Source organism: Macaca mulatta, chromosome 4 (assembly GCF_049350105.2).
Source record: "Macaca mulatta isolate MMU2019108-1 chromosome 4, T2T-MMU8v2.0, whole genome shotgun sequence".
Lineage (NCBI taxonomy): Eukaryota > Metazoa > Chordata > Mammalia > Primates > Cercopithecidae > Macaca > Macaca mulatta.
Window position 1 is genome coordinate 10,349,921 of NC_133409.1, and position 19,829 is coordinate 10,369,749.

The window sequence follows — 19,829 nt, forward strand, 5'->3', positions numbered from 1 at the left end:
GGGGAGCCCCGAGCACAGTGGAGGGGCGCCTGACCCACGGAAGCCGTGCAGCCCTCTGTCTGCACAGGCTCTTCTTCCATGTAGGTGTGTCTGGCCCCGGTGATCAGCTGACTTTGTTGAAAAAAGAACAAAGGAGCTTTAAAACTAAAAGCTATATATTAATATTTTGTTGCCTCTTTTTTTTTTAACACCAAAACATCTTTTCTGATTTTCCTGCAATACTCTGCATCAAGATCTCCCTCTCATAAGTCTTCCAGGGAGTAAAATCTCTAGAAATCTCCGGTTTCTCACCCTTGCTTGCAGCATACACATTCATACAAGAAAGCTGAAATCTAAAATATGAATAGGCTTTGCATGTGCTTTCCAGTGAGGATTAAGTCCTATAAACTTTCAATAAAGAAGAAATGTTGTGATCATGTAAACTGAAGATGACAATACCTCTATATCCAGAAGGTCTCTAGAGATCTAACCTGCTCAAGTCACAGGTCGTCATTTCACAGAAATGGGATTCTGAGGCCAGCTGATGCTGCAGCCAGCTCACACCACCCTCCTAGGGCTCTTTACAAACCTCCCTCAACCACCAACTGCATCCCATGTGCTGGGCGGACAGTCACGTCTTTGCATGAATTCCTTTATCTTGGGTTTGCACCTGAATTCATTTTTTTGTTTGGTTGGTTTGGTTGGTTGTTTGTTTTGAGAAGGAGTCTCCCTCTGTCACCCAGGCTGAAGTGCAGTGGTGCAATCTCGGCTCACTGCAAGCTCCACCTCCTGAGTTCAAGCGATTCTCCTGCCTTAGCCTCCCCAGTATCTGGGACTACAGGTGCGTGCCACCACACCCTCAGCTAATTTTTTGTAGTTTTAGTAGAGACAGGGTTTCACCATGTTAGCCAGAATGGTCTTGATCTCCTGACCTCGTGATCCACCCACCTTGGCCTCCAAAAGTGCTAGGATTACAGGCGTGAGCCACTGTGCCTGGCTCTGAATTCATTTTGATTTGCACTGTTATGCCATATTGATTTTTATTATATTTTGGAAAATACTTTGGGATAATAGTATACAGTGCTTTTCTGGACACATGTAGAACAAGCAAAAACAACTAAATTGAGAAAATAATTTTATCTACTGTATGCCACAAATATATTATGTCAATATTTTAATGCTGAATTCATCTAATGATACCTTAGAAATTTCACAGTACCTTCTCATGTTGAGACATTTTCATTGTTGAACTGTTTTAAGATGTCTACAATCTTTTAGGCAGGCTCTTCATTTCAAACCACTCTACTTCAGACAACCTGATTTTTAAATATTTCTCTAACAAAAGAAATAAAAGACCCACTAGGCACAGTAGCTCTTGCCTTTAAATCGCAGCAGTTTGGGAGGCTGAGGCAGGCGGATCACTTAAGGTCAGGAGCTTGAGACCAGCTTGGCCAACATGGCAAAACCTCGTCTACTACAAATATAAAAATTAGCCAGATGTGGTGATGTGCGCCTACAGTCCCAGTTATGCAGGGGGCTGAGGCACAAGAATCACTTGAACCAAGGAGGCAGAGGTTGCAGTGAGCTGGAGGTTGCAGAGCCAAGATGGTGCCACTGCACTCTAGCCTGGGTGACAGAGTGAGACTCTGTCAAGAAAGAAAGAAGGAGAGCGAGAGAGTGAGGGAGAGAGAGAGGAAAGGAAAGGAAGGAAAGGGAAGGGAAGGGAAGGGAGGAAGGAAAGAAAAGAAAGAGAAAGAAAAGACCCAGCATACTATTACATTCATTCATTTTAAGAATGAATGAAAAACCAGTACACAATTGTTTGTGGAGGGTTTTGGTGAGTCAACAGCAAGAGATGTATCTTTTTAACACCACTCTGTGTCTGAAATAATTTCTTATGTTAAATAGCTTCTAACATTTATGGCCACTGGACTGATTCTTAGCACATTAATTCTTCCTGTCATGAGATTTGGGGATACACCAGAACAATTTATTTCACAGTGGGGTTCTTATCCAAACAAGATCTGTCTTCATATCTTTCTCAATTTAGCAGAATGCTTTTGCAGTGGATTTGGGCATTATCTGCTTCTAGCTGTTTTGCACAGAGGAAAAAACAAAGACAAGATATGTGCATGAGTTAGTATGTATTACAGATGGCATCTCCAGCAGCTAAATAGTAGTGCCACATAACAGCTCTATGCAAATGGTATGACCCAGAAACTATTTTATGTTAAATCTGGCTTCAGCTTTTTTTAGCTATACATATTGACAGTCTGAATAGAATGTGACCGGAAATTAGAGTCTGAAGAACTTGGACTATTATAAACATAATTTTGAGCATCCTTGAAAAAAATAATTCTACTAATTGAGGGATAGGAAAGTATTGTGACAAATTTTTATGAGTTGCGTTTTTCTCCCATGGGCCAAATACCCTTTTGAATTTTTAGTTTCTTTTCTTTTTACATGCAACAATTTTTTCATTATGATTTATCCACTATTTACAATTACACGTCAGTGTCTGTTTTCTAGTATAAATGCCTCAGCAAGAAAGCTAGGTAAACCAAATCATTCTAACAAATTACTACAAAATAGGACTGACATCTTGCTTTTAACTTACTTTTAAAAAAGAACAGAAGTTATTTTTTTATTTCTAATATCTGTTGTTACATTGTAATGTTTTCAGTTTAGCACTTTGGAAAGTTAATGGGTTATGTGTGGGTTCAACCTGTCAACAGTAATTATATTTAGAAATACAATACATAAATTAGACTAAAGCCAAATGGATATCTTCCAGGATTGCAATCATCTGGAGAAAATTAATAATACATTAATTCCCTCTTATAACCGTGGCTTTGTATTTCTATTTTGCATAGCCAGTTTATTGTCAGTGGCTCAAAATGTCATAAACAATAGAACCCAGTTCAATCACACTTGGGATATTATATAAACCTAAAACGCAGACTTATGTATGTGACTTGTAGAAGCATTATCATTATATTTTAATCTAATTTTTAATTTCTGGAATTTGGGACTTTAATAAAGCCTGAGAAGATAGTATGAAAATACTGTACACAGCATGGTTCCCTAATCTTACCTAATTTTACTCCATCTGAAGTGTTTCACACAGTTTTCTCACTTCCCTGTAGTTTCTTGGTCCGGCTGACTCATTTTTGCTTTCTCAGCCTTAGTTTATATTTTCCTTCTTTCCGGAAATATCCTTTGCCTGACCGACATTGGACTGAGTTGCCTCTTATTAGTTTTCCCAAGGTGTCCCTGACTGAGTTTTCTCATCATCAGACAGACTTCCTGAGAGCAACAGCTGCATCCTCCTCTCAGGTCTAGCACAGGAACCCGTGCATAGTAGCCTCCCAATTAGCATGTGTTGAATTTGGGTTGGAGAGACCTGGTGCAGGTTCATAAAGCAGGTAGAAAACAATACGAATGAGGCGGGGCTTGGTGGCTCATGCCTGTAATCCCAGCACTCTGGGAGGCTGAGGTGGGCGGATCACTTGAGGTCAGGAATTCAAGACTAGCCTGGCCAACATCTCTACCATCTGTACCAAAAATAGAAAGGTTAGCCGGGCATGGTAGCATGTGCCTGTAGTCCCAGCTACTTGGGAGACTGAGGCATGAGAATTGCTTGAAGCTGTGAGGCAGAGGCTGCAGTGAGCCTAGATCACACCATTGCACTCCAGCCTGAGCTACAGAGCGAGACCCTGTCTCAAAAAACAAAAAAACAAAACAAGAAAGAAAGAAAGAAAACAATAATACAAATGACATGTAATAAGCTACTAAGTTAAATATAAAAGCAATACTTTCTAAATATAAACATTACAAGAAATTAGACAGTGAATAGCACGTCAATGTTATCTGGAGTTTTATTGAAAAAGCATATGGGAGAGGTTGTGCCTCAGCTGAACCTTGAAGTTTTGGGGGAAATAAGGACTAAGAGGAGGAGTCTTGCCTGTAGGGATAGCAGCATAAGGAAAAAAGCAGCAAAGAGACAGACTTGAGAGAAACAGAGGGATTCGTGAATGGGAAAGATGGAAAGACATTTCGCAGGGCAAATCCAGCTTATGGAGGCTCCAAAAGACAGAAGAAAAAGCCTGAGGCCTTAATACATAGGCACTGAAAAACTGGTTCATATTTTAGAGTCAAGAACTGTCAGGATGGAAACCTCTTTAGAACAGTGTTGCTGGGGTGGGCTGCTGGGATCAGGCAGGGGGTTGAGGGAGAGAAAAGGGGATGGAGACAGCCTGGGTGCTGATTTAGGTCTTGGCCAGAGAGACACTCATGAGAATTCAGACTCTGCCAACACTCGTGAGACCTAATCCATTGCTCCAGAGGACACTGCACTGTGGCCACTCCTAACTCTTTACTCAATTATTTTTATAGCACCTGTGTTGCAGGCTCTCAACCTCAGCAGGTATATATTGAAGAGAATATGTCTGAAACAGAAAAAGTGGCCGTTATTTGAAACTTTTCTATTTCCTTTCATGATAGTAAGTAAAATGAGTTAACCTATCAGTGGAAATATAATTAATTTGATAGGGAACTTTTGAATAAAAAAGTTCTGGGTAGCCACAAGCCAATGCCACAAGATGCACAAAATCAAGTTGTCGCCCAGGAGTGAAAGGGAACGTGCCTGACAGGAGGGTCCGCAGAGTGCCGAGGGCAGACAGCAGCAGAGTCCAACTTGGAAACAAACCCCGAGGTTAGAAACTCTCTTGAATTTAACAATATGTGAGACCCCAGATGGGATGTCAACTTACTGGATGAGAATTTAAGAGGAAAAGGGAACTCTTTTAGGAAAGGAGATGGAGAATTTGTATTTTCAGAATCCTTTGTGACATATTTACAATATTACTTTATGTAGTATTTTGTTTAAAAAACCTTTATAAACAGGACAAGTCATTTAGTTTGTTCAGCCTCTTCTCATTATATAGACTGGATGCACTGAGCCATGAGCTATCTTGGGAGCCCTTCCTTCAACCCCAGAGATAGGCTAAGTAGTCTCTAAATTCATCCTTATGGTAGTGCTTACCACCACACTATGAATGATTAATTATGTGTCTTCAACTCTATAGACTGTGACCTCCTGAAAAGATGCAACATTCTTGTTCACTTTTATAGGAGGTGACATGACAGTGCCTGGCATCTAGTGGCCGGTCCACTGTGTTGGCAGAATGGTTGAATAAAAGTGATTCAAAAATATAGACATAAATGAATTTTACCTTGGCTACGTTGTATATGCTGAAATATGGGACTTCTGCAAAGAAGCTGACAGAACCAAAGTAAACCCTCTTCCATACAGCAGAGTGGACTGGATGAAACAGGGAGAACATGAGCAGAGGAGGCAAGAAAAACCAGAAGGGGTAGTTCGTGAGCTGATTCAGGATCTGCCAGTGCCTTAATAGCATTCTGATTCCAAGCAGGCCAGTGGACACATGAACTTCTTTCAGGATTTTAGACTTGGCTGCTGGAAGGAATTTTGAAGGTCATTCAACTGTTGAAGCTTATTTTAATTTCTTTTTTTTTTTTTTTTTTTTGATATGCCAACAAAATTTTAATTTATTTTTTAGGCCAGCAAATCACCATCCATTTTCTGTTGCCTTATATTCCCACGCGTTTACTTAGGGAAATGTGCCTGTCTGAGTTCAGTCCCTGAATACCTCTTGCTTGAAGCTTATTTTAATTTCTAAAAGTTGAGTCTATCAATTAGTATCTTGGAGCAGGCACCTCTCCAGTGAGGGATTGCTCACTTGGCTAACTCAAATAATGAACTCCCACGACCCACGTGGGCTGAAATGCTCTCTCTGGCATGGTTGTGGGCAGGCACTGTGCTGGTCACTTCTTTGTCAGTAGTGCACTTTGGCAGTTAGTATGTAATTTTGCCAAATATAGATGAAATTAAAATGCATTTGGTCTCTGAGATTTCAGTCATTTATTTCTTCATTGTTTATAAGCCATCTCTAACTAAAGGGGGCTTAAAGTGGCAGTTGTTAAGAAGATAAATTCATGTTTTTTAATGGTGTAGCTTTCCTCTTTTAATTACTTTTATCTAATCAAATTCTGTGTTAATTGCCCAGGAGTCATAGTTCTCCATGTGCGGAGTTTTCAGAAAGCTTTGAAAGATTGCTAACTGGGGCATAACTTCCTTGTTACTGTTGCACAAACTAAGAACAGTGGAAACAATGTGTGAATTTTCAAGGGTCAAGTGTTAGCTAAATTGCAGGACTTTCTCCCTCAAGTGAGGGAATTTTGTTTTTATTTCCTCAAGGATGTTCCACGTAATATTTTTACTTTAACTTGTGCTGCTTTTCATTGCATTTCAGATACTGCTGCTTTTCATATGTATGTAATAACTTTCCTTTCCACTGGGGAGAATGAAGAAACCAGCCACTCTAGATAACTCAGCATTCTCTTTCTCTGCTCTGTGCTTTCACAACTCCATTCTTTTCTCTTGACCTCAGGTGTTTTCTACATCTTTATGCACTGGAATCCTGACCCTTTTTTCAAATGCCACTACATTCATTAATTCTTTTCTGGTCTTCAACCTATATATGACCTCTTCCTCCTCTGAACCTGAATTAGTTAGATATTGCTGAATCACAAAGTACCCCATAACTTAGTGGCTGAAGAAAATAATAAACGTTGCCTTTCACAGTTTCAGCAGGTCAGGAATTTGGGAGCAGGTTAGCTGGATAGTTCTTGCTCAGGGTATCTCATGCAGTTATAGTCAAAATGTCAGCCAGGGCTTCAGTCATCCTAGGGCTTGCCAACTTGCTGCCAAGTAGATACTGGCTGTTGTTAGGAGGCCCCAGTTTCTTCCTACATGGATTTCACCATAGTACTGCTTGAGTGTCCTCCCAACATGGCTGCTCACTTTCCTCAGAGCTAGTGATCTGTAAGAGCACAGGCAGAGGCTGCGGTGTCTTTTCTGACCTACTATTGAAAGTCACACATGGTCATTTCTGCACTTTTCCTATTGCACGTGGGTCAATCCACTCAATGTGGAGAGGAACTACAGAGGAGGTGGGGCTCACTGGAGAACATCTTGAAGGCTGCTTACCCCAGAGCGTGAGCATGGCAATATATCCTAGCTCTCTAACATCACTTAAAATATTCTGCCCTGTATTATAATTATTTGTTTCCCTCTCCCTCTCCATGTTTAGTGAACAACATGTGAATGAGAGCAGAGACATTATAAAAGTATGAGAAACTACAAAAACACTCTACTGGATTTATATGTCCTTGAGAGCTTACATTTGCTTCCTCGTCTTTTACATAGCTTGAAATATCTGGCACATTGCTTTCAATATATGTCACAATTCATCCACAGCCTCTCTGTTAATGAGTATAAATGAAGATGGACACATGGGAAAGAATCAGGCAAATGGAGAGAAAGAGAAACAGACAGATTTTGCCAGAGTGTGTGAAGGAGGGCAAATGAGAGAGAACAAACAAGGTAGACAGCAGATTAAACTGCACATTTTACTAGATAAACATAAAAACTCACATGCTATTTTTGTAGATGCTAGAATACTAACTTTATAAGAATTTAAATATTTGGAACACTGTGTAACCATATTCTACTTTTTTAATGTATGTGAATGACTTGCCACATTATTCGTAACTAAAACTCCTTCAATTATGCTTAAATATTCTGCAAAAAAGGGTCACTTTTTATCAAAACAGAGAAATCATTGGTTATAAATAACTCTTTGGCAATATCAAGAAAAGCATTTATAAGTCTTTTTATATGTGATTGAGAACTTTACTTAACCTTTAATTTACTGCTCTTTAACCTGGCCCATTGGGGTAAAATGATCTCTGGATTGATCAATTAACATTTATATGTAGATAATTAGAGCAAAGGGCACACAGGAATGTCAGGAGGAACAAAAGACCCATGAGAGGATAAGTCCTAGTGGGTCCTGCTCTGAAATGTCACCCATTCTTCTTCTCATTTCCACTCCCAGAGCCACTTGCACATCATAGTCCAGTTCTTAGTAACTCATGTCTAAATTACCAAAATGACCTCAAGTAGTTCTCACTACTTCCAGCTTCTTTCCCTCCATACTTTTGTCAGAGCTAAACTTACTAAAACGTCATTCCCCTCCCATGTTTGAAAACTCTCTTAGTCCATTCTGGCTGCTATAACAAAATCCCATAAACGGGTGGCTTATAAACAACAGGAATTCATTTCTCACCATTCCGGAGGCTGAGAAGTCCTAGATCAAAGCACTGGCAGATCCAGTGTCTGGTGAGAGCACCCCTTCCCTGTTCATAGTTGGTGGCTTCTCACTGTGTCCTCACATGGTAGAACGTGTGTGGGAGCTTTCCAGGGTCTCTTTAATAGGGCACTAATTTTATTCATGAAGGCTCTTCTCTCACAACATTCACTTTCTAAAGACCCCATGTTCTAATACCATCACTTTGGAGATAAGGATTTTAACATATGAATTTTGAGGGGACACAAACATTCAGACCATAGCAGAAACCTTCAGTGAATCCCACATTCTAGAGGCCTTATGCTAGATGTGTCTCCTAGAGTCAACCCCGATCCCTGGCCGGAATCTGCTCTGTCCTCAACCCTTTTCATCTTGTCCCCCACCCTTTTCCTGATACATCGTTTTGATCAGCCCACCTGATTGCTCTTCTGTTCCTAGCATACTTGCATGTCTGTGATTCCTTCTTGCTTAGAAACAACATTTCTTTACAGTGACCAAATATCAATCCTCCCATTTATTTAAATTCAATTCAGGTTCCCTAATGGATCTATCCTGACTCAATACTTCTCTCTTTTCCTAACTTTCAGGCTCCCAGAGTTTGGGGACTGCAGATACTTCTTTGTAATACTTGTTCCATGGGCATCTTGTGTCTCTCAACCATGCCCTGTGATTGTGTAAACCAAGTATAAGATATTTATCCATTCACTGGGTGCTATAGTCCACATGTATTTACTAAGTGCCTACTTTAGTCAAAGTAGATGTTCAATAAGAAATTTAGTGAACAACATGTGAATGAGAGCAGAGACATTATAAAAGTATGAGAAACTGCAAAAACGGTGACCCATTCATTTGTCCACTAAAATAATCAATAACTCTTGATTACAAAACTATCAGGTGCTCAACACTGTATTTGGTGAGGCATGGGTCATGAAAGGGTTAAGCAAGTAGGGTCTCTACCATTTCATGACTTTTCATTTAATGTTGATAGCTAAGGTAGGAGTATATGAAACACCTTAAACAAAAGTCAGGCCAGTATTGAAGCACATTACGGATGAACTTTTTAATTAAGTATGGAAGAAAGGTAAAGAAAAAGGGAAGAAGTAGTGAGGTGTTAGGCTCCAGAGAAAGTTTCTTGGAGATCTTTAGTCTTGAACTGGACCTAGAACTTTGGGATTTGGCTTTGAATATGAAGGTGAGTATTACCGTGAGAATAGATGGCAAAGAGCACACATCTAGGTGTACAGGAGCTAGAAGAATTCTAGGCTACGCAGGGACCTTCCCAGCTGGAAGGGATGGATGTGCGGAGAGAACAGGATGGACAGTAGAGGAAGGGCAGTTTGTTTTAGGAGGATAAAATGAAGGAAGTCTGTGAAGTTCCTAGCAAGCCACCTAACCCGAAGTAGGTGCCCGTAAACACTAGCTTTCCCCTCCTCTTTGATTTAGCATTTAGGAAGTTAATGATGTAGACCTTCTAGCCATGAAAAGATTTTTACTCCTTTTCTCAACTGATTAATCTAATAACCTTTTTATTGGTGTCATGTTTATTCCTCACATAACTTTGCACAACTACAAGGAATATCTTAATAAGAGATGAGCAATCTTAGCTCATAACTATATCAAGAATTCCAGGTGACTGATAATTCTATGTGAAGTGCACATATACACTACCTTTATAACATTATCTGTGTATGTGTGTGTGTATAAAACAATGTGTATATTTTTCTATATCTTCATCTGTATATTTCAGCACATATGTTCATCTATTGATATCTGTATCTATCATTTATCTATATCTGTATATAGGTGTATATCCAAGTTGACTGTTTATAGATAGTAATAGACAATCAGAATTCCTGAGTGACTCATTTATCATTTTTGACGCCCTGTAACTTGTACATTTCTTTCTGTTCTGAAGAGGACATGCAGAAACACACACGACATTCCAGCTTCCCAGGTTGCATTCCACACCTGCGTCTGGGCAGTGGCGTTTCTTCAAGGGAGTTACATGAGCCTCTGTCCTCACTCCCAGTGCTGACCATGCCTCTATGTGTCAGACCCTAGTCCCTTCACTGCTCACTATCTGGTAACCCACTGTTACCTGGTGCTCACTTCTCCTATTTTTTATTCAAGATAGACATTCTCAGTTCAAGGAGGTTGAGTTGGCCTGGTGCAGCCATGGCTTAGTTTTCAGCAGGACTCTTCCTGTGTCGCTAGGAAGATACAGTTGGACCCACTGCGTCTGCAGCTGTCTGTGCTTCACTCCCAGTTGCGGGATGGGTAAGATGGACTATTTACATTGGAAGGTGTGTACTTCCAGGCCCCAAGACTTGGACCTCTAAACTTTCCCTAATGTCCCTAATGGCTCCTGTCGCTGCACAGGGTTGATTTCACACCACAGCCGCCAATGTAGTGCTTGTTTCTTGTTAATCTTCTCCGAACAGCAGGATGTCATTAATAGAGTAGGACAATTGATGTTCCGTGTATTGTCTAGGTGGTACGAGTCATTTGGGATCATATTCAAACTGAGGGAGAAAACTGTAAATGTGTGCTGTTGTCCATCCATGCGAGAGAGAACTCTGCTAACAGGAGTGGAAAAGCCTGCAGAAGCTACACCGATGGCCGCAGACCATGCAGCCGTGACTTTCTGGGCCACTGTGGCAGGGGTTCATGGGCTGACCATTTAGGCTCTATACGTTTTCTTTATGTTTCCTCTACAGGGTCATTTCTAAGCTTTCTTTATAACTTTGTTATATACAGGCACATTTTCATAAATGTTCTAATATTTTCTCCATGCGTTAGTAGCAGATTGGGAGGTCTATAAACGTTTTAGTCTACCATGTTGCTGAAAGCAAGATGGAGAATATTTTTCACATAACAGCTGTGAGAGAAAAAGGCAAAATACAGCAGCTTCACAGGGTCACAAAGTGAAAAAAGTATGTGTGTGCTTGAGCATTGTATGCGAGTAACTCTTTGGTTAGAAATAGGAAAGCATTATGAAGGACTTGGACAGGTTCCAAGAGGGGAAAGGAGAAGCCATACCTTTAGGTGCGCCCTTGCTCGGATTAAGTTGACAGATTACTTACACACCCATGGCATTAAAATACCAAGGAATTTTATTTTCTTTGTTTGTATTACATATTGCTTTGAAGTAAGTGAGAGAAGAATTTTGAAAATCTTTTAGGTGTTAAGAAATTATCTTTTATATTATTATTATTACTTTCTCTAGAAAAAGGGCTTTTGAAGAGCTCCTATAGGTGTTAAGGATTGGGTATAGAATGAACATGTTTATTTTGTATTTTGTTATAATTACATAGGAAATCGGATTATCTAAATAGACTCCAATAACTTTCTTGCTATTAAAATCAGCTTGGGGCTGATTTCAGATTCATATATTGAGCTTGTCTCCTGTTTGACATAAACTTGTGTGGTTCATTTTCCGGTAAAAATACATGGTTTTTAAGATTTTTTTCTACGAAGTATTTTGAGGGAATAAAAAAATTTAGGACTTGCATATATTGATTTATTAGTAATCCCATAACCATCCTTTGAGAAACTGAATATTTGGATGGTTTCGAGATGGCACAATGGATAAAATCTTGCAGTAGAAGAATCCCTGTTGGATAAGCTTTTATCCCTAAATTCTACTTTTTTATTTGCCAGTAAAATGTGAGAAAATGTTCAACATTTTTACTTTGATGCAATAGTAATTTTTCTTTTGATTGTGGAGAAATTCAGGTCCTATTATTATAATATGGTTATAATTAAGTTACCAAGGAATTTTATTTTCTTTGTTTTGTATTACATATTACTTTAAAATAAGTGGGATAGCAGAATTTTGAAAATCTGTTATTTCACTGTTGAATTTTCTCTAATTATGGCTATGGGGTTACTAATAAATCACTATATACATCCTAAATTTTTTGATTCCCTTAAAATACTTTGTAGAAAAAAATATTTAAAATGTTTTAAAGATTTCAATTTTTAAAACATTCATTTAAAATATTACAATGCCTGGTACTATGGGAATATCAAAATAAACATACGACCTACTTTCAAGGAGATCATAGTCTATGAGAAAGGAAAAGATATGAATATTATGATGTAATCATGGATCAATAGAAATATATACAAACAGATGGGATGATTTGATAGGTTAATTGGGAATTCTGAGTCAGGGAAGACTTCCAGAAAGAGATTATATTTTAGCTCAGGTTTAATCAAAAGATTGATAAACGTGGCCGGGCGCGGTGGCTCAATCCTGTAATCCCAGCACTTTGGGAGGCCGAGACAGGGGGATCACGAGGTCAGGAGATTGAGACCATCCTGGCTAACCCGGTGAAACCCCGTCTCTACTAAAAAATACAAAAAAACAACTAGCCGGGCGAGGTGGCGGGCGCCTGTAGTCCCAGCTACTCGGGAGGCTGAGGCAGGAGAATGGCGGGAACCCGGGAGGCGGAGCTTGCAGGGAGCTGAGATCCGGCCACTGCACTCCAGCCTGGGCGACAGAGCGAGACTCCGTCTCAAAAAAAAAAAAAAAAAAAAAAAAAAAAAGATTGATAAACGTGTTAACATAAAAAAAAATAAAATTAGGAGAATCAATGTTCTGTGTAGTTCATTGAGTGCCTCCAATTTTTAAGCCGTAGTGTTGTTACACATGAGCTTAATGCTTAGCAGCTCCCGTCTTTGCACAGAGCACGCTCTACACAACCCTCCAGGATTACAGAAATTGGCCTAAACCACATGCTGCCTTTCCACACTGACAGGTACCAGAGGAAACATCTTCCTTTCTCTCTGCAGGAGCCCCGTCCTGGTTTTCCAGTGCAACTCCCGCCACGTGATTTGCTTAGACTGTTTCCACTTATACTGTGTGACAAGACTCAATGATCGGCAGTTTGTTCATGACCCTCAACTGGGCTACTCCCTGCCTTGTGTGGGTAAGTCTAGCATGTTTTCTCTCCATTTCTAATACCAATAAAGAACAGAAGAAGAGCCATTGATTTAAAACTGACTTAGATACATATAAACCCTAGCAGAAGAGTTGAAAATTTAAATTTGATCATTGCTGGATATGAAACATTAATGTTTGGATCACAAAAGATAAAAGTTCTGGGGAATAAAGGAATTGTGTTGAACTGGAAAATGCATAATTTGCATAAAGGCGTTGAGAATAAGTTTTCAATATTATTCAGCCAAGGTATACTAAGTTTTTCTGTGGGTTAGAGTCACTCCCCATGTTCTAGATTTGTTACCTGGAACTAGAGTAGTCTTACCAAATTTTTAAATTGTATGCCTCTGTCACTCAAAATGTTGAACACATACTCAATATATATAAAGTAACATATATGAAGAAGAAAGAAGAGTGAGATCAACGTGAACTGCTTAATATTTTATCTTTTAATATTACAAAGAACCCTTTACTTGTACTATACTGTTATTACATATATACATTTTAATCGAAGTGAAATTCATGTCACCAATTCACCATTTTGAAGTGTACAGTTCAGTGGCATTTAGTGCATTCACAATGTTGTACAACCACTACCTCTATCCGGCTTCAAAAGTCTTGGAACACCTCCTACCCAAGTAATCACTGCCCTTGACCCCCTGCCCCAGCCCCGGCCACCACCAATCACTTCCTTTCTCCATGGATTTGCCTATTGTAGATATTTCCTGTAAAAGAAATCATACAGTAGGTGACCTTTCATGTCTGCCTTATTTCACTTAGCATAACGTGTTTGAGGTTTATTCAAGTTGTAAAATGTATGAGTATTTCTTTCCTCTTTATGGCTGAATAATATTCCACTGTGTGGATACTCCGCAATTTGTGCGTCCATTCATCTGCTGATGGGCATTTGTGTTGTTTCCATCTTTTTGGCTGTTACTAATAAACATATATAAGTTTCTGTATGCACATTTGCTTTCGTTTATCTTGGATATATACCAGGAAGCAGAATTCGAAGTTTAACCTTTAGGAGAACTGGTCACTGTGTTCCACAACTGCCATACCGTTTCATATTGCCACAGCAGAGTAGCAATGTCGCAGGTTTCTATTTCTCCACATCCTTGCCATCACGTGTTACTATTTCTAACTAGTCATCCTAGTAAGGGTGAAGTGGTGTCTTATTGTGGATTTGATTTTCATTTCTCTCATGACTCTGATGTTGATTATCTTATCATGTGTTTGTTTACTATTCATATATCTTCTTTATGGGAGTGTCTGTTCAAGTCCTTTCTCTGCTCATTTTTAAATTGAGTTATGTTTTTGTTGTTGAGTTGTAAGAGTTCTTTATATATTCTGAATACTGGATCCTTATCAGATACAGGATATGCACGTATTTCTCCCATTCTGTAGGTTGTCTTTTCACTTTCTTCATAATGTCCTTTGATAGACAAAAGTTTCTAGTTTTCATGAAATGTAATTTATCTGTTTTTGTTGTTGCTAATACTTTTGGTGTCAAACATAAGACTTCATTGTCATATCTAAGATCATGACGATTTGCTTCCATATTTTCTTCCAATAGTTTACCTCTAATATTTAGGTCATTGATCTACTTTGAGGTAATTTATGTACCTGGAGTGAAGTAAAAGTTCCTGTCTCTTTCTATGTGTAAATGACTGCAATGTGATTAAATATATTTCATTAATTCTTCAAAACTTAATTTGAAACTATGGAATACCTTGACTCAGTGGTGAGGTTTTAAGTTCAGTTTATTTCAAGACTTAGTTTTGATGTCAATTATAGTTGAAAAACATACCTCAAAATGATAAAAAGATGCAAATGGAATAAATTAATTGCTTTGTTGATTTTGTAAATTATGATACTCATTTTTAAGCATATCTACCAATAATGCAATAATTTTTAAAATTAAGATTTGCATAATATATGTTAACATATTGTTAAGGAAAACCTATTGAAAGTTATTGTGCCTTTATTTTTAACAAAAGCATTCAAAATCTAGTGAACTAATTATTTACAGACTTGAAAACTCTGTAATGCTTTTAATGTGACAATTTTGTTTTGGTTAGCTTTCTTCCTTCACAAAGCCACAAACAATGGAAACATTTCTAAACACACATTTTCAAGTCTCCTCTTCATACTCTTTTTAATTATCAGTTCATTTTGAACTCATTTTCTTTTAATGTGTATCTTTTTATTTTAGAGAATTTCAAACATTCAAATGTAAGGAAAAATACTACAGTGAACCTTCCTGTACTCGTTAGTCAGGATTTGTAGTGTATCAAGACGCTCTAGACCTTTCTTGTAATTCTCGCCCAATAACCTGTAATCAGCCATTTTTCTCAGGAGCTCTGGCTCCCTTTAGTAGGAAATAGTATTTAGAAGTCTTGGTGCTTGGAGTGCTTGTTGTCACCATGTTGGTTACTGTTTCTAGGCCTAGGGGAACAAGCTAGGAGACATGTTTTGTTTTGTTTTTTAAGTACAAACTGCAATATTAGTTATACTAACATTTTCAATTCAAATCCAGTGTTACCAAATTTTCATTGACAAGTCACCAATGTTACAACTGTTGTTTCTTTCACCCTTGGCAAAAATTCTGTTACTGAGTGATACCAACAAAATTACTCATTTGCCTTATTTTGGAATGCACCCACAATAGTATCAGTATTACAATATTAACACCATCATCTAAGTATGATTACTGAAAACAGTGTTAAGATTTTTGCAGGTTGTTTTGTCATTAGAGTATATCCTTATAGGGATATAAACTCATATAAGTTAATGTATAATTATGTCATCAATTGAATACATATTTCTCATTGCTTTTATTTTTTTTAATTTTTAATTTTTTTTTTTTGTGATGGGGTCTTGCTCTGTTGCCCAGGCTGGAGTGCAGTGGCATGATCTCAGCTCATGGCAACCTTGGCCTCCTGGGTTCAAGTGATTCTCCTGTCTCAGCCTCCCAAGTAGCCGAGACTGCAGGTGCATGCCACCATGCCCTGCTAATTTTTGTATTTTTAGTAGAGATAGGGTTTTGCCATGTTAGCCAGGCTGGTCTCTAATTCCTGACCTCAGGTGATCCACCTGCCTCAGCCTCCCAAAGTACTGGGATTACAGGCGTGAGCCACTGCGCCTGGCCTTTCATTGCTTTTAAATTTATTTTGTTTTCATAATATGTGAAATATTTCCATTATTCCAAAGCTAAAGCTACAAAACATGCTATATTCAAAGAAATATACCCTTTAATCTATATTATCTTTCTCTCCCAAAGGTAAATAATAAATAAATAAATAAATAAATAAATAAAGGTAAATAATATTCCTTTTCTCTCCCAAAGGTAAACCTTTATTAAAAACAATCACCTACTTTAAAAATAAGTAAACATACTATAGACGATATCAATAATGATATAGATGTGTCACCTTCTTAAGTAAAACGTAGATTATGCACATTTTTCTTCACCTTGCTTTTTTTGCTCTAAGGTATATATGTATTATATTTTAAAGATCACTCCCTAGTCTGTTATAGATATTTTCTTCCATTTAAAAATATATACCATTATCGAATTCCTTTGTGTAGGTATAGCTTACTTTTTTCCTTATTGGCAAATGCTAAGTTTTCATTTTTTTACTCTAACTATTGCTACAACTAATAGACTTGTGTGCACCCACATTTTCATATTGTTGTCAGAGTATTACTGAGATCTGCTCCCTAGAAGAGGGGTTACTGCACCAAAGGGAAAATGTGTATTTATTTTACTGTTTCCAAATTCCCCTCCCAGTAGTGGTGCGCTTTCCATACCCACCAGCAATGTCAATTGCAAAGTGCAGCATCAGGCTCTCCACTTCCTCCCCAAAAGGGGAGCTGAAAGGCTTTTGCTCTGTTTCTAATTACATATTTGAGAAACGGTATTCTATGTAGTTGGCTGTATTTTTCTTTTTAATTTTAAACAAAGTTGAGCATCTCTTCATATGTTTAGGATCCTTTGGCATTTCTTGTTCTCAGTCATGTTGAAAACGTCACCTTTTCTTTCAGGGACAGGTTAAATATATTATTTTCAAAAATATTTTCTATATAGCACACTGTTGACAGCCCCTTATAGATATAGAAAAAGTTATCAAAGTTGGGTCACTTGTAAAGAATGGGCATAAATTAACTTTAATTTTGGTGATTCTTTGCCATGAGATAACTAACAACCTCCTTGAAAAGAATTTTGAGTGGTCAAGCTCTGTGTTGTTAAAATGTATTATATGGATTCTACTATATATTAATTGTGTTTTAAATACCTTTTAGACTTTTATTTTTAAATTCAATATGCCAATGCCATCCTCAGAATCTTATGCACTGCTGAGTTCAACTCCTTGGTTTTAATAGGGAGTGAGGCAGGGGATGAATGGATTGAAAGATGTTGCTTTGCAAAGTTTTTTTGGAATCCTTTTATATATTTTTTTGTGAATGTGGCCACCTCATCACTGGTTACTTAAATATAATACTCACAGAAATTTGCTTTTATTTTTTAAAATACCAGTTGCTATTGAAAATGTATATTTCCTGGCACCTCTTTTCTTTAATGTTTAATAACAACAAGTGCAAAAGTTACATATTTGTGTATTTTGCTGTTTAAAAAAAATGAGCTAGTAACCAGACACTGAGACAGGCTAGAAACAACTGTACTGTCATTCAACTTGTAGTCAGTCTTCCACATGGCAGGTTCGGTTCCGTCCCTGTTTCTTCATAGCTTCAACCACGTTTTAGTATGTATCTCCGTAAGGACTCACTCATAAGAAAATAGAGTTTGGTTTGTCACAAGATTGTTTAGCATGTACTATTTCAGCCTTTTAAAAAACTGTATATCCAATTATAATGTTTCCCTATATTATGCAAAAAGAAACTTTCAGATGTCATAGATTTTATTTTGTCAAGAACAAACTGGATTTTCTTTAATATTTGCTCAACCGAGACACTCATTTTGTTTATTACTTGCTTAGTTTTTAAATGTCTTGCTAAATATAATGGCTCCCTACTCTCGTTAGCTTCTATCTCGGAGCCTATTTTATAATCACATTGATGTTCACATATGTACCAACATGGTCAGTGTTGCCGTTTTCTCATTCTCCTCATGTTTGGATTATTAGTTCTGTCTTTAATTAATAGTTTCTTTGAAGGATTATTTTTAAGTCACTCATCTGTTTTAATAGGGTTAATTCAATTAAAATGAGATAAGTTATTCATTATTCTTTTAGCCAAGCACAGATGACCTTCTGCTGAAAGGTAACTGACAAGCGAGGGCTCCACTTTCCAATGGTGGTTGTGGGACTCCCTGTTCCCTTGGGATAACCCCTTTGCAGTACATGACATATGATCATCCAATATACAGACTAGGGTATGAGATGGTACATGTATCATTCTATACATAAAGTCTTCGTGGAGGTCAGTTCTTTTCATATTTTGCAGAATACCTCTGTAAGTCCTAATATTACCCCCATAAACCAGTGAACCATTTTGCACAAATCCTGGGTTATATACGGCACCTCAGAAAACCCTAGTTCAAATTCTGGCTCTGAATCTTACCATATACATAATATAGGGCAAGATTCTTCACCTTCGTGTGACTTGATTTCATCTTACGTAAAAGGGGGATAATGTAATAGCATCATTTTATGTGGACACATTAAAATAATGCCTTATGAAGTACCTTTAGGGTACATGCTGAAGACAGTAAGCACGCAGTGTATAGTGGCTTTTGTTGTTTTGGTTGTGATTTAAGCATGTACTCCCGTAAACATGTACATATTGTGTTTGTGCCTATGTCTGCATGTATGTGTATATTTACAGCGAAATGCGCATTTGGACATTCTTTAATTGTAGATTGGGATTTCCTATAACTCAATGCATAAATCAGCCAGTTACCCATATATCTGGTGATCTGTCTTCTTGGTTAATTTGGCTTTGCCTTGATTCGTGGAGCATAGAACAAGACATGTAAAATAAAATGATAATAAAATAGAAATAGAAGATCAAAGCTTATAGTCTAGGCACAGTGGCTCATGCCTGTAATCCCAACACTTTGGGAGAACGAGGCAGGCAGATCACTTGATGCTAGGCACGAGACCAGCCTGGCCAATATGATGAAACCCTGTCTCTACTGAAAACACAAAAAGTAGCTGGGTGTGGTGGTGCATGCCTATAATCTCAGCTACTAGGGAGGCTGAGACACGAGAATCGCTTGAACCCAGGTGGTAGAGGCTGCAGTGAGCCACGATCATACCATTGCACTCCAGCCCAGGTGACAGAGCAAGATTCTGTCTCAAAAAAAAAAAAAAAAAAAAAAGAAAGAAAGAAAAAAGAAGGAAAGAAATCAAAAGTTTATCAAACTATAAATCAAAACAGATGATCAGGAACAGGAGCTGATGGAACCCATATTACTCCCAGGGCACCGCTTTCTTCTATGGTGGGGTGAAAGCTTATATCAATGTCCATGAGTCTTGTAAATAATCTATATTGGCCAGGCGCAGTGGCACACGCCTGTAATCCCAGCACTTTGGGAGGTCAAAGCAGGCAAATCACCTGAGGTCAGGAGTTTGAGACCAGCCTGGCCACCATCTCCACTAAAAATACAAAAATTAGCCAGGCATGGTGGCGGGTGCCTGTAATCCCAG

General features: G+C 38.2%; 1 protein-coding gene across 2 annotated transcripts in view; it reads left to right on the plus strand.

Annotated features, from left to right (window-relative positions):
• Window positions 1-19,829, plus strand: part of PRKN (parkin RBR E3 ubiquitin protein ligase) — a 1,373,216-nt gene that overhangs the window by 923,624 nt on the left and 429,763 nt on the right. For both annotated transcript variants that reach the window (XM_015137330.3, XM_015137331.3), the window contains exon 7: window positions 13,011-13,147. In XM_015137330.3, the coding sequence (XP_014992816.3) occupies window positions 13,011-13,147 (137 nt within the window). The remainder of the gene's footprint in view (window positions 1-13,010; window positions 13,148-19,829) is intronic.